The sequence below is a fragment of the Pleurodeles waltl genome, chromosome 9 (genome assembly GCF_031143425.1).
Source record: "Pleurodeles waltl isolate 20211129_DDA chromosome 9, aPleWal1.hap1.20221129, whole genome shotgun sequence".
Taxonomy (NCBI): domain Eukaryota; kingdom Metazoa; phylum Chordata; class Amphibia; order Caudata; family Salamandridae; genus Pleurodeles; species Pleurodeles waltl.
In genome coordinates this window covers 408,491,507-408,507,370 of record NC_090448.1, presented here as the reverse complement: position 1 = coordinate 408,507,370, position 15,864 = coordinate 408,491,507, and the positions used below count along the sequence as shown (strand labels likewise).

At 46.2% G+C, this 15,864-nt stretch overlaps 1 protein-coding gene across 1 annotated transcript in view; it reads left to right on the top strand.

The window, feature by feature from the left end:
* Window positions 1–15,864, top strand: part of NXF1 (nuclear RNA export factor 1) — a 313,238-nt gene that overhangs the window by 155,616 nt on the left and 141,758 nt on the right. Inside the window, exons 9-12 of the mRNA XM_069207165.1 lie at window positions 6,583–6,690; window positions 6,802–6,911; window positions 10,157–10,193; window positions 10,365–10,433. Coding sequence (XP_069063266.1) covers window positions 6,583–6,690; window positions 6,802–6,911; window positions 10,157–10,193; window positions 10,365–10,433 — 324 coding nt within the window. The remainder of the gene's footprint in view (window positions 1–6,582; window positions 6,691–6,801; window positions 6,912–10,156; window positions 10,194–10,364; window positions 10,434–15,864) is intronic.

The following is a 15,864-nucleotide window of genomic DNA, read 5'->3' as shown; positions in this document are numbered from 1 at the left end:
TTGGGAGAGGACTGGCACTGGACCAGTTCCCCTCTTGGGCTCTGACTAACCTCTGGGTAGTCATTTCCAAGGAGACAATCAAGGGGGAGGTCTGTACTGACTACTACCCTTCTCCAGCTAAGAGTGCCACCCACTTCTATGGGCACTAAAGCCACAGGCCTCTTAGTGACCCTGTCTAGGCTAACTCTTACCCTGGCAGTCTCACCTGGGATGTACTGGTTTGAGAGCACCAGCCTGTCATGCACAATAGTGTGACTGGCACAAGTGTCTCTCAGGGCAGTGGTTGGGATTCCATTCACCAGTAGGTGGTGGAAGTGTCTACTTCCCTCTGGGATCTCCAACTCACCTGTTGGGCCCTGTTTCCAGTTGAAGGCTATGAAGACCTCCTCATCTGAGGAGTCATCTCCCATGGCTACACTGGTTACCCCTGGAATTTTGTTCTGGGGTTTGTTTTTGGGACAAGAAGTGTCCTTGGTGTGGTGCCCAGACTGTTTACAGTTGTGGCACCATGCCTTAGTGGCATCCCAGTTCTTACCCTGGTACCCACCTTTGTTTTGGGTTGTGTCTTGGGGCCCACCCACCTGTTCTGGTTTTTGGGGGCCTACAGAGGACTCTTTTTCTTTGTTTCTAGTGTCACCCACTTTCTCCTGGGGAGTTCTTGTAACCCCTTTCTTTTGGTCACCCCCAGTGGAAGTTTTGGTTACCCTAGTCTTGACCCAGTGGTCTGCCTTCTTTCCCAATTCTTGGGGAGAAATTGGACCTAGGTCTACCAGATACTGATGCAACTTTTCATTGAAGCAGTTACTTAGAATGTGTTCTTTCATAAACAAATTATAAAGCCCAACATAGTCACACACTTCATTTCCAGTTAACCAACCATCTAGTGTTTTTACTGAGTAGTCTACAAAATCAACCCAGGTCTGGCTCGAGGATTTTTGAGCCCCCCTGAATCTAATTCTATACTCCTCAGTGGAGAATCCAAAGCCCTCAATCAGGGTACCCTTCATGAGGTCATAAGATTCTGCATCTTTTCCAGAGAGTGTGAGGAGTCTATCCCTACACTTTCCAGTGAACATTTCCCAAAGGAGAGCACCCCAGTGAGATCTGTTTACTTTTCTGGTTACACAAGCCCTCTCAAAAGCTGTGAACCATTTGGTGATGTCATCACCATCTTCATATTTTGTTACAATCCCTTTGGGGATTTTTAGGATGTCAGGAGAATCTCTGACCCTATTTAAGTTGCTGCCACCATCGATGGGACCTAGGCCCATCTCTTTTCTTTCCCTTTCTATGGCTAGGAGCTGCTTTTCCAAAGCCAATCTTTTGACCATCCTGGCTAACAGGGGGTCATCTTCACTGGAGTTATCCTCAGTGATTTCGGAGGTGTTGGTCTCTCCTGTGAGGGAACCAGCATCTCTGACTATTATTTTTGGAGTCAGGGTTTGAGGGACCCTGTTCTCCCTAGATAGGACTGGTAGGGGGGAATTTTCCTCCAAGTCACTATCCTCTTCCTCTGAGTTGCTACCCTCAGAGGGGTTGGCCTTTTCAAACTCTGCCAAAAGCTCCTGGAGCTGTATTTTGGTAGGTTTGGGGCCCATTGTTATTTTCTTTATTTTACAGAGTGACCTCAGCTCCCTCATCTTAAGATGGAGGTAAGGTGTGGTGTCGAGTTCCACCACAGTCACATCTGTGCTAGACATTTTGCTTCTAAAAGTTGGAATACTTTTTAAGAATCTACAACTGGTTCTAGAATCTAATTCAAACTTTTACAAACTTTTAAACTCTAAAAGAAATGCTAAACAGGGACTTAACACACAAGGCCCTAGCAGGACTTTTAAGAATTTAGAAAAATTTCAAATTGCAAAAATGAATTTCTAATGACAATTTTGGAATTTGTCGTGTGATCAGGTATTGGCTGAGTAGTCCAGCAAATGCAAAGTCTTGTACCCCACCGCTGATCCACCAATGTAGGAAGTTGGCTCTGTATGTGCTATTTCAAAGTAAGGAATAGTATGCACAGAGTCCAAGGGTTCCCCTTAGAGGTAAAATAGTGGTAAAAATAGATAATACTAATGCTCTATTTTGTGGTAGTGTGGTCGAGCAGTAGGCTTATCCAAGGAGTAGTGTTAAGCATTTGTTGTACATACACATAGACAATAAATGAGGTACACACACTCAGAGACAAATCCAGCCAATAGGTTTTGTTATAGAAAAATATATTTTCTTAGTTTATTTTAAGAACCACAGGTTCAAATTCTACATGTAATAGCTCATTTGAAAGGTATTGCAGGTAAGTACTTTAGGAACTTTAAGTCATAAAAATTGCATGTATACTTTTCAAGTTATTGACAAATAGCTGTTTTAAAAGTGGACACTTAGTGCAATTTTCACAGTTCCTAGGGGAGGTAAGTTTTGGTTAGTTTTACCAGGTAAGTAAGACACTTACAGGGTTCAGTTCTTGGTCCAAGGTAGCCCACCGTTGGGGGTTCAGAGCAACCCCAAAGTCACCGCACCAGCAGCTCAGGGCCGGTCAGGTGCAGAGTTCAAAGTGGTGCCCAAAACACATAGGCTAGAATGGAGAGAAGGGGGTGCCCGGGTTCCGGTCTGCTTGCAGGTAAGTACCCGCGTCTTCGGAGGGCAGACCAGGGGGGTTTTGTAGGGCACCGGGGGGGACACAAGTCCACACAGAAATTTCACCCTCAGCAGCGCGGGGGCGGCCGGGTGCAGTGTAGAAACAGGCGTCGGGTTCGCAATGTTAGTCTATGAGAGATCTCGGGATCTCTTCAGCGCTGCAGGCAGGCAAGGGTGGGATTCCTCGGGGAAGCCTCCACTTGGGCAAGGGAGAGGGACTCCTGGGGGTCACTTCTCCAGTGAAAGTCCGGTCCTTCAGGTCCTGGGGGCTGCGGGTGCAGGGTCTCTCCCAGGCGTCGGGACTTTAGGTTCAAAGAGTCGCGGTCAGGGGAAGCCTCGGGATTCCCTCTGCAGGCGGCGCTGTGGGGGCTCAGGGGGGACAGGTTTTGGTACTCACAGTAGCAGAGTAGTCCTGGGGTCCCTCCTGAGGTGTCGGATCTCCACCAGCCGAGTCGGGGTCGCCGGGTGCAGTGTTGCAAGTCTCACGCTTCTTGCGGGGAGCTTGCAGGGTTCTTTAAAGCTGCTGGACACAAAGTTGCAGCTTTTCTTGGAGCAGGTCCGCTGTCCTCGGGAGTTTCTTGTTTGTTCGAAGTAGGGGCAGTCCTCAGAGGATGTCGAGGTCGCTGGTCCCTTTGGAAGGCGTCGCTGGAGCAGGATCTTTGGAAGGCAGGAGACAGGCCGGTGAGTTTCTGGAGCCAAGGCAGTTGTCGTCTTCTGGTCTTCCGCTGCAGGGGTTTTCAGCTAGGCAGTCCTTCTTCTTGTAGTTGCAGGAATCTAATTTTCTAGGGTTCAGGGTAGCCCTTAAATACTAAATTTAAGGGCGTGTTTAGGTCTGGGGGGTTAGTAGCCAATGGCTACTAGCCCTGAGGGTGGGTACACCCTCTTTGTGCCTCCTCCCAAGGGGAGGGGGTCACAGTCCTAACCCTATTGGGGGAATCCTCCATCTGCAAGATGGAGGATTTCTAAAAGTTGGAGTCACTTCAGCTCAGGACACCTTAGGGGCTGTCCTGACTGGCCAGTGACTCCTCCTTGTTGCTTTCTTTGTTCCCTCCAGCCTTGCCGCCAAAAGTGGGGGCCGTGGCCGGAGGGGGCGGGCAACTCCACTAAGCTGCAGTGCCCTGCTGGGCTGTGACAAAGGGGTGAGCCTTTGAGGCTCACCGCCAGGTGTTACAGCTCCTGCCTGGGGGAGGTGTTAGCATCTCCACCCAGTGCAGGCTTTGTTACTGGCCTCAGAGTGACAAAGGCACTCTCCCCATGGGGCCAGCAACATGTCTCTGGTGTGGCAGGCTGCTGGAACTAGTCAGCCTACACAGACAGTCGGTTAAGTTTCAGGGGGCACCTCTAAGGTGCCCTCTGGGGTGTGTTTTGCAATAAAATGTACACTGGCATCAGTGTGCATTTATTGTGCTGAGAAGTTTGATACCAAACTTCCCAGTTTTCAGTGTAGCCATTATGGTGCTGTGGAGTTCGTGTAAAACAGACTCCCAGACCATATACTATTATGGCTACCCTGCACTTACAATGTCTAAGGTTTTGTTTAGACACTGTAGGGGCACAGTGCTCATGCACTGGTACCCTCACCTATGGTATAGTGCACCCTGCCTTAGGGCTGTAAGGCCTGCTAGAGGGGTGTCTTACCTATACTGCATGGGCAGTGAGAGGCTGGCATGGCACCCTGCGGGGAGTGCCATGTCGACTTACTCATTTTGTTCTCACTAGCACACACAGGCTTGTAAGCAGTGTGTCTGTGCTGAGTGAGGGGTCTCTAGGGTGGCATAAGACATGCTGCAGCCCTTAGAGACCTTCCTTGGCATCAGGGCCCTTGGTACTAGAAGTACCAGTTACAAGGGACTTATCTGAATGCCAGGGTGTGCCAATTGTGGATACAATGGTACATTTTAGGTGAAGGAACACTGGTGCTGGGGCCTGGTTAGCAGGGTCCCAGCACTCTTCTCAGTCAAGTCAGCATCAGTATCAGGCAAAAAGTGGGGGGTAACTGCAACAGGGAGCCATTTCTTTACACCGGGACTTGGGTTTCAGAGAGTCACGGTCAGGGGAAGCCTCGGGATTCCCTCTGCAGGCGGCGCTGTGGGGGCTCAGGGGGGACAGGTTTTGGTACTCAGTCGTAGAGTAGTCCGGGGGTCCTCCCTGAGGTGTTGGTTCTCCACCAGCCGAGTCGGGGTCGCCGGGTGCAGTGTTGCAAGTCTCACGCTTCTTGCGGGGAGATTGCAGGGTTCTTTAAAGCTGCTTCTTTGGATAAAGTTGCAGTCTTTTTGGAGCAGGTCCGCTGTCCTCGGGAGTTTCTTGTCGTCGTCGAAGCAGGGCAGTCCTCAGAGGATTCAGAGGTCGCTGGTCCCTTTGGAAGGCGTCGCTGGAGCAGAGTTCTTTGGAAGGCAGGAGACAGGCCGGTGAGTTTCTGGAGCCAAGGCAGTTGTTGTCTTCTGGTCTTCCTCTGCAGGGGTTTTCAGCTAGGCAGTCCTTCTTCTTGTTGTTGCAGGAATCTAATTTTCTAGGGTTCAGGGTAGCCCTTAAATACTAAATTTAAGGGCGTGTTTAGGTCTGGGGGGTTAGTAGCCAATGGCAACTAGCCCTGAGGGTGGGTACACCCTCTTTGTGCCTCCTCCCAAGGGGAGGGGGTCACAATCCTAACCCTATTGGGGGAATCCTCCATCTGCAAGATGGAGGATTTCTAAAAGTCAGAGTCACCTCAGCTCAGGACACCTTAGGGGCTGTCCTGACTGGCCAGTGACTCCTCCTTGTTGCTTTCTTTGTTCCCTCCAGCCTTGCCGCCAAAAGTGGGGGCCGTGGCCGGAGGGGGCGGGCAACTCCACTAAGCTGGAGTGCCCTGCTGAGCTGTGACAAAGGGGTGAGCCTTTGAGGCTCACCGCCAGGTGTTACAGCTCCTGCCTGGGGGAGGTGTTAGCATCTCCACCAAGTGCAGGCTTTGTTACTGGCCTCAGAGTGACAAAGGCACTCTCCCCATGGGGCCAGCAACATGTCTCTAGTGTGGCAGGCTGCTGGAACCAGTCAGCCTACACAGATAGTCGGTTAAGTCTCAGGGGGCACCTCTAAGGTGCCCTCTGTGGTGTATTTTACAATAAAATGTACACTGGCATCAGTGTGCATTTATTGTGCTGAGAAGTTTGATACCAAACTTCCCAGTTTTCAGTGTAGCCATTATGGTGCTGTGGAGTTCGTGTAAAACAGACTCCCAGACCATATACTCTTATGGCTACCCTGCACTTACAATGTCTAAGGTTTTGCTTAGACACTGTAGGGGTACAGTGCTCATGCACTGGTACCCTCACCTATGGTATAGTGCACCCTGCCTTGGGGCTGTAAGGCCTGCTAGAGGGGTGTCTTACCTATACTGCATAGGCAGTGAGAGGCTGGCATGGCACCCTGAGGGGAGTGCCATGTCGACTTACTCATTTTGTTCTCACTAGCACACACAGGCTTGTAAGCAGTGTGTCTGTGCTGAGTGAGGGGTCTCTAGGGTGGCATAATACATGCTGCAGCCCTTAGAGACCTTCCCTGGCATCAGGGCCCTTGGTACCAGAGGTACCAGTTACAAGGGACTTATCTGGATGCCAGGGTGTGCCAATTGTGGAATCAATGGTACATTTTAGGTGAAAGAACACTGGTGCTGGGGCCTGGTTAACAGGGTCCCAGCACACTTCTCAGTCAAGTCAGCATCAGTATCAGGCAAAAAGTGGGGGGTAACTGCAAAAGGGAGCCATTTCTTTACAGTTGGTTTTAGGGTTGCCTAACATTCAGCTGTTCCCGAGGAACATAAGTGTTAAATTCTCTAGCACTGTGTGCAAAGGTCTCATGAGCAACAGGTTTAATGTATGTATCTAAATCGGTCCTAAGCGGATAATTGATACTGGTGTCCTTGTGCTCGTCAATAGAAGGACCTGAAGTTAATCTCTCTTTCATTTGGTCTAACAGCTGCTTGCGCTTGATCTGAGCAATAACAAGTTATTTCGTTTGGAAGACTTGGTCGAGCTGCCCCAGAAGGCTCCTCTCCTGAAACACCTAAATCTGTCTGGCAATGAAGTAAGTGCTACATTCCCCCTTTGGCCCATGGCTACATTGTTTTGGTTCACTAGTGTTGACTTTGGTTTTTCTTGGCTTTTCTAATCCAACTTGTGTGCTTGTGATCTTTAGTTGAAGACGGAGCGAGAGCTGGATCGTTTGAAAGGCATGAAACTGCAGGAGTTGTGGTTGGATGGGAACCCCCTGTGCGATTCATTTCGAGACCAGTCCACATACATCAGGTCAGTCTGCGACAACATGAACCACAGCAGTATCTGCAGAGAGTCAGAGAAGCTCCAGGCCGGCAGACTACTAGTGTTGGAAAGCCTCCACAAAAGGTCATGTGGGAGTTGTGCATCACCTGATGTCCTCTGTTTTGTTGTTTTGTGGTTATAGGGTGATCGAATATCTCTCCCGAAGGAGCAGTGCTTCCAGCCCAGGAGATCTGTGCAGGTTGACTTCCTGAGGGAAGGTGAACGGTGGGCGGTTTCCTGCCCTGATTGTTTATGATACCTGTAAATGGGGAAAGTCTGAAATTAGTTTCATTCCTCAAATTGTATTGGTTTTTTAATGAGGAATCTCAGATGTAGTCTTTGTTCGCTTTGTATCATCAGCTAGTAGAACAGTATGCTGTTCAGAATTATATGCTTAGCATTCATGACATTTGTCTGGGAGTGTCTAGTAAAGTCTGGATGCTGAGATTTGTATCCTTGGCCCATAACTAGGTACTCTTTAGAAGTTTGTTTTCCTAGTTTTGAGTGCATTGTCTTAGAAATGCCTGGAATTGTTTGAATTTCTTATCCTTCGGTCTGCTGCCCAAAGCTATAAATGCCTCAGGTGGCCTACTATTGATTGTTTTGTATCCAGGACCCTGAAATGCTCACAGCAATCTGTTTATCTACTTTTGTACCTTTGGCCCTCATTATTGAATACTCTAGTTGATATGAATTCCTGGTTTTGTTTCGTGGCCCCATGTTTGAGAATGCCCAGGATGATATGAACTCCCTATTACCTTTAAGAGGTGAACCCAAAATTGTCTGAATTCACAGTTCTGCATCCGCAAGCCATGTTTGTGATGGCTTTAATTTCTCTTTTATTTCCATGATTCGGGCCTTATGTATGGTTTTGTTTTAGAATCTAGTCATGTCCATGGTCCTTGCCTCAGGTGGTCTGAATTTCCAGTTATGTTTCTGGGACCCATGTCTGAATTTCATTGTAGGTATGAGTTACTGGATTTATATGGCAGGAGTACTTGGAATGGTCTGAATTCTTGGTTTTTGTATTTTTTCCACTCATGCTGCAGACTGCCTTGGTTATTTTTAATTCTTCTATTTTTGTCTGGTTGGAATGACTTGAAGACTTTTCCTCTTAAGTGAAAGTAATTGCCTGTTCACTTCACATGCACACTACTGGGAAGGGCAGCTTAAACAGAGAACAGAGCGATTTTTGTTAATGCTCCCCTCTGCTGGGAAAGAGTGACTGCTCTTCCTGATTGTCATTTTCCCCTGTGCTCCAAGAATTTAGTTTGTATACATTTGAACTTTGCTTCTCTTTGCTGCACTCTGTCGACATGCTGTCTCACTCCACATCTGTTCCCTATGTTTTTCATTGTCTGATCCCTCCATCATGTCACCCCCTCAGCATGAAAGTCCAGCTCTGTTTGCCAGTGGTTGAATCATGTAATTTGGTGCTAACACTGTAAGAGTAGGCAGTCTGCTTCATGCCTTTGAAGTAGCACTTTGATTAACAAAATAACGGATTGCTGATGGCACAAACTCGTTTTAACATAAGGTTGTTGTATTGGTTCTCATCAATCTGTTCAAGATTAATCCTTTATGAGCCTCAATGCACTGCATAATGAAATGGTTCATATGCAAAGTGTCTGCTTATAAGAATTGATATATAGCTGTCAATTCTAGGCTATCTTGTCTCTTGTTCCCTTCCCCCTTTTCACTGTTACCCCTTTTCATGGTACCCAGATGCTTCTGGCTAAACCAAATATTCTGATCTTTCTACTCCTGCTGTGCAGACTACAATTCTTTTGGGAAGGAAGGTTGTGGTTGCAGCATTGATTTGCCAGCCTGAGTGAGTGTTGAAGTCTGATATCCTGCTCAGCCAGCCCTGACTAGTTATTTTTCTTTGGCTGAGCTCTCTCCCCATTTGTTGGGTATTTTTCTGTGCACTTTTTTTTTTCCTGTTTGAATAAGACAGATCTGGCGTCCAGGTTATCTTGTTGAGTGCTGTAGGTGAGTATGCTACAGGTAAGTATGGCAGGTGGAGGATAGCCTTATCATTCCACTGCCCCGTTAAACTGCGCATCTTTGCTTAATGTGCGCTACAAACCAGCAGACCCTGTTTCATTTTAGCTAGGCACATCCATTCTCGGTGGTTCATCCCTTCTCTGCCATTTAATTAGTCAAATGTTTGCCTATCCAAAGGCTCCTGTGGGGCTGAGACAAACTGATGGTTTGTGTTTTGTGGAATCAACCCTTAATTCTCTTCTCAATAGAGCTTTCCTTTTACATAAAGACGTTCCTGTTGCGTATACGATAAGCTAAAACCAATTGCACTTTGACCCATTTGAAAGATTTTCTCCTCTCTTTACAGATCTTCCTAGAGTAAATTGAAACCTCCCTTCTTGCTCCCTCGCTCGTAGTTCAGCATTTTGAGGGCAACTAATCTCATTTGCTTCCTCTGCACACCAGAGATTCTAATTAGTGCTATATTTCTCAATTGGCATTGTGCAGTGGTGGGTACTGGAAGATCGTTAAATACAATGCAGTAAAAGTTAACCACTGCTGCCTAGCTGTTTGGTCATAGTAACCTCATTGCGCTCCTAACCCAGTGCTGTAACTATTCTATTTGTGTTTTTCTGTTTTGGGGAGCCTGTCGTCAACCAATATTCACACCACTAAACGTAAGAGTTGCAAGATGATTGCTTTTGCCTCTTAAGTGAAAGTCACGGAAATCCAGAGAAATCTACACCACACCCTTTCTACTAAAATGTTGGCTATTAAATTCAGCAAGGATTACGATCTCTTGCCTTACCGTTGAGATTTGTATGATTCCTTATCATGTCAGATCCCTTCATTACATGAAGTGTTCTGTGAATTCATAGCCTCTTAACTCCCAGGCACACCTTACTATGTTCACTTTTTCAATTTTGTGCTAACTGGTTTATTCCTTGCCTCCACTCACCCCCCGCCCCGACCACTCCCCGACCACTCCGGGCACGCGTGCGCGCGCGCACACATCTTCTGTAATTAGATGGGTGTAGGGCATATCCTTAAGCATTTACCTCAGCCACAGATTCTATCTGCGATTTTGCATGTTGCTGGGGAAAGGAAGGAAGGGAGGGAGGGAGGTCAACTCTATAGGCTTTGCTTGTGATAATCTCTCCCTGACCTGTTTTAAAAACTCACTTTTATCTCGTCTTTTTTTTTTTTTTTTTCATTATTATTATTTATTTTGATGCGGTGTATTGCAGTGCAATCCGGGAACGCTTTCCGAAGCTGCTGCGTCTGGTGAGAGATTTTTCTTTCTATACAGTGAGCTTTGTAGTCACATCTGACAGGTGTATTTTCAGTGGCTTGTTTGATTTTCTAACAATGCATTTTTCACCACACACTTATATTCCTTCTTCACATGCGCTCTAAACCTTGCACTTTATTTCCCACTTTCATTTTTTCCCTCAGGATGGCCATGATCTCCCCCCTCCTATAGCCTTTGATGTAGAAACTCCCACAACGCTCCCACCTTCTAAGGTGAGTAAGATAGAACGGCACTGGTGAGTAAGGGAACATGGCTGCACTGTAGTGTATCAATTTCCTTTGAATTGTTTGATTGTGTGTTTCAATTAATTTGTAATTTTCTGCTAGAAAATCATAGTTTGCTTTTGTCTTCAGCTGCACCATGGCAGACTCAGCATTTTTAACATTTTAGGTTTCATTACATCATGAGTAGGTGTCATTTTGTGTAGACTTGATTAAACACCTAGACTCTGAGAGGACTTAAGCATTATTATAGGCGTTTTATGCCCATTGAAATGTAGAAATCATGTGTTGGATGGCATGTGTAGCTGTAGATACACATGCTGTGCATAAGTTTGCCATCTAGTGGTGGGTTCTGAGTAGTACAACTTGTTTATGTTCGAAGAAAGTTTTCGAGTCACAGGATCGAGTGACTCCTCTCGGTAATACTACGCATGGCCATCAAGTCCTTTGTTAGCTTGGTTTTCTCTGCCGTCTGGTTCGGATGTGTGTTCCTCTTGCTCCGAGTTCTCGGCTCCAAACAGTCTAAAATGGGATTCTTTCCGTCTTTCTATGAATCGTTGGTATTGTTTACGAATGCGTCTTCCTTAATACTCAACTTTCAGTTCCTTTTTCTACACTCTGAATCAACTTTTCTCGAGTCTTTTGGGGACAGAAAGGCCCTCCTTTGGCCTACCTCTTCCACGTGGTATCGAACAATGCAGCCCTGATGGAACGTACTCCATTTCGATTTTGCCCTCTATGCCATTCAAAGTTTAAACACACCGACCAACACTAGGTGTGCAATTTGTGTTTTTCACCAGACCACAGCGACCAGACCTGCGAAGCGTGCTGTTCTTTTCGGTCGAAGAAGACACTTAGAGACCAAAGAGCTTGTCGAATGGAAATGGCATCTCGACAGCCAGAGGATACACCGGACATTTTCAGAGACAAGCACACGCAAAAAGATTTGGAACAAGAGGGGGTCTTTTCTGTTCAGGATTCAGACTCTGATGTGCAGTTGGACATCGAGAGTCAACCGTTGCAACTTGCACAAACTGTAAGTAAAAAGCCCCCTTTCCCTTCAGACAAAACAACCACGAAAGAGGTCACCGGTCTGCCACTGCCTTCCAGCCATGGTCAGAGCTGAGAAACTTATTTGGATGCCCCGCATACCAGTTCGGCACTGAAAAAAGCCAAAGAGAAATCTTCGGCATGGACCTCCAGTATACCTCTATTTCCACACCGGAAAACCAAAAGCTACATGGTGCTTCAGTGCCGACCACTTCAGCACTGAAAAAGAGACAACAGGCAGCTACCAATCATACCAACAGTTCATAGCAAGGGCAGCAGCCTATCACAGTGTAAATATGTACACTGATTCAATAGAGGGAGATTTGTTTATTTGACACCCTTGGCGCAACACATAGGGAAAGTCCGTGCCTTCCAATGCTTCCAGGAATGATCAGAAACGCAGAAGAAATATTTAAAGAGCCTGTTCGAGCAAGGGTTATCACTCCTAGAGTTGATAAAAAGTACAAAGCTGCACCCACTAATCCTTTATATATGAGCACAAATTCTTCCAGACTCTATTGTGGCATCTACTGCTTGAAAAAGAGCTAATAGCCAGTCAACAGGAGACACACCTCCTCCTGATGAGGAAAGCAAAAAATTAGATGCTTCAGAGAAAAGAGTTGCAGCTCAAGCAGCCAATCATTGGTGAATTACTAATGCTCAGGCTTTACTTTCCAGATACGACAGAGCTCACTGGGATGCTATGGAGGAACTTTTACAATATCTACCAGAAGAACATTGTAAAAGAGGGTTAGAGATTGTAAATGAAGGACAATCAATCTCCAATAACTCCATTCGATGTGCACATGATGCTGCTGATACAGCAGCACACAGTATTGATACAAGTGTCATAAGGCAACATGCATGGCTCAGATGTTCAGGTTTTAAAAAGAAAGTACAGCAGGCAGTTTTAAATATGCCCTTCGATAAGGAGCACTTATTTGATCCACAAGTGGATATCACACTTGAAAAGTTAAATAAGGCCAATCAAACTGCCAGAGCTATGGGAGCCTTCCAAGCCAGCACACATAGGAGTAATTTTCGTTGCGCACAGTTTAGCAGAGGATTTAGGTCATTGTTTCAAGAACAGTCCACAAATCAAACTAAACCCACCTCTCAATTCACCAGAGGTTACTTTAGAGGATCATATAGAGGAAACAATAATAAAGGATGAAGAAAACCATCTACATCTAGAGGTTCCTCATCAGTCACTAAACAATGACTTACCAGAAACAATACTAAAACACACCACTCCTGTAGGGGGAAGGTTACAATGGTTTTTTACCCCCAGTGGACTCAAATGACCACAGATCAATGGTTACTTCAAATTATCCAAAATGTTTATTGTCTGGAGCTCATTTCCACTCCACCAAATATATCCCCCACACCCACAGACTCTCACAAGATTGTCTAACTCTCCTCAAAGAAGAAGCATATTCCCTTCTTCTAAAAGGAGCTATAGAACCAGTACCATTGCAATACCAAGGAACTCCATGTATTTTCTAATCCCACAAATAAGATGGGTATCTCAGACCAATATTAGATCTAGGACTCTTGAACCACTACATTCTATCAGAACATTTTCATATGGTCCCTCTTCAGGATGTTATTCCGCTATTACAACTAGGAGACTTCATGATAGCCTTAGATCTAAAGGACACTTATTTTCACATTCCCATTTGTAGGAAGCTGGCTCTGTATATACTATATCAAAGCAAGATATAGTGTGCACAGAGTCCAGGTGTTCTCCAGAGGCTTAACAGAGGCTAAAGTAGATAATACTAATGCTCTATGTGGTAGTGTGGCAGAGCAGTTAGGATTATCAGAGGGTAGTGCAAAGCATTTATTGTGCACACACAGAAAAAAAGAAGCGCACACTAAATGATTTAACTCCAGACCAATTGTTTTTATATTGCAAAAATATATTTTCTTAGTTATTTATTTTATTTAAATTCATTCGGTCTAAAGATTTAGACCATAAAAACTCAAAAAAGTAACAATCTTACATAGTGGATTTATACCGTTAAAATTCAAAACTATTTTCGTAGTTAATTTTTAGAACCACAAGATTCAAGTTGCAGGTAAATACCTTTGTTTCGTATTTCTCACAGGTGTATCAACAGTACTTTGTTTGAAATAGGTAAGTAATACAGTTTTTGAATTATTGCCAAAAAGCTATTTTAAAAATTGACACAGAGCATTTTTCAAACAGTTACTGGGGGGAAGAAGAGTTAGATCTCTTTACAGGTAAGTACAACACTTAGTCTCAGTCTCTCTTGGTTTTAGCAAGTCCACCGCAACACAGGGCATGATGGGTGCAGAGGTCAAAGTTGAGCAATTTTAAGGTGTACTCTGAATCCGGTCAGCCAGCAGGTAAGTGCCCGTGACTTGGAGGACAGACTTGGGGGGGGGGGGGGGGTGTAGAAGAGCACTGAAGGGGCCACAAGTAGGCACCAAACGCACACCCTCAGCGGCACAGGGGTGGCAGGATGTAAACAGGACATAGAGTTTTCAATGCTGGTCTATGAGGAGACCCCCAGTGTCACTCAGAGGCTGCAGGCAGGGTCCAGAGGGGGGACCCGGGCACATCACCGGTCGGTTAGGGAGGAGGGCCACCTGCTGAATGATGAGGCACCAGGGGTCGGTTTCACCAAGGCCTGGGGGCTGAGCATGCAGTGTGCCTTTAGGCGTCGGATATCTTTGTGGTCAGGGGGGTCCTCGAGATTCCCTTTGCAGGCGTTGTTGTGGAGAGGCCAACCCAGAGTGGGCACTTGCTCGCAATCGCCTGGGGACTCTCTCTTGCTGGGTGTACCACCTGGACACGAGCCATGGGCGTCTGGTGCACAGGGGTCAAGACTCATGCATCTGGAGTGAGGTAAGAGTCCTTAGTTGTAGGTTTCTGCAAACAGAGCCACCGTCCTTGGGAGTTCTTGGTCCTTTTGGGGGCAGGGAAGTCCTCTGGAGTTGGCTTAGGTCACTGGGCCCACTGGACGCATCGCTGGTCTTTTTGCAGGTTCATTGAAGCACCTCCACTAGCTGGGGTGCCCAGGGGCACTGTAACCAGAGGCTTGAGCCTTTGAGGCTCACCTCCAGGTGTTAGAGTTACTGAAAGGGGAGGTGTGAAGCACCTCCATCCGGGACAGGCTTTGTTTCTGACCCCAGAGTGCACAAAGGCACTCATCCCATGTGGTCAGAAACTTGTCTGAATGTGGCGGGCTGGCACAGACCGGTCAGTCCTACACTAGCAGCTGGGCTAACATACAGGGGGCAGCTCTAAGATGCCCTCTGTGTGCATTTTATAAAACAAAATCCCGCCTTGGCATCAGTGTGAGTTTATTGTGCTGGGAAATATGGTACCAAACTTCCCAGTGTTCAGTGAAGCCATTATGGAGCTGTGGAGTTCGTAATGACAAACTTCCAGACCATATACTCAATATGGCTACACTACACTTACAATGTCTAAGAATGTACTTAGACACTGAAGGGGTATATTTCTCATACAGCTTTGCCCTCACCTGTGGTATAGTGCACCATGTCTTAGGACTGTAAGACCTGCTAGAGGGGTGACTTACCCATACCACAGGCAGTGGCTTCTGGGCATGGCACCTTGAGAAGGGATGCCATATAAAAAAATGTGTTCTCCTTTCCAGCACACACAAGCTGCAAGGCAGTGTGCATGTGCTGAGTGATGGGTCCCCTAGGGTGTCATAATACATACTGCAGCCCTTAGAGACCTCCACTGGCCACAGGGCCCTTGGTACCATGGGTACCTTTTACAAGGGACTTAACTGTGTGCCAGGGTTGTGCCAATTGTGGAAGCAAAGGTACAGTTTTAGGGAAAGAACACTGGTGCTGGGGCCTGGTTATCAAAGTGGGGGGGGTAACCATGCCAACAGTGGCACTTTGCTACACAATTCATCCTGCACACCAAAAAGTGTAGTAGCAGGAAAACATTACCAATTCATAGTATAACCATTCAGAATCACAACTGCTCCCAGAGTATTCACAAAATGCCTTGCAGTGGTTACAGCACATCTCAGAAGAAAACAAATTTATTTTTTCCCTTATTTGGACGATTGGCTCATCAAAGCCAATTCATTCCTACGGTGTCAAAAATATACTAAAACTACAATTTGTCTCCTACACTCTCTAGGGTTCACCATAAACTATGTCAAATTTGATCTGCAACCTCTCACAACCATATCTAGGACCTATGCTCAATATACAATTAAGAATAGCCTTTCCCAACCAAAACCGAGCCAAAGCTTTTCAGACATTAATTGCAATATTAAGACAGAACCAAACATACACAGTAAGAACTGTTATGAAACTGTTAGGAAGGATGGCGTCTTGTAATGCCATAGTGCCTCAT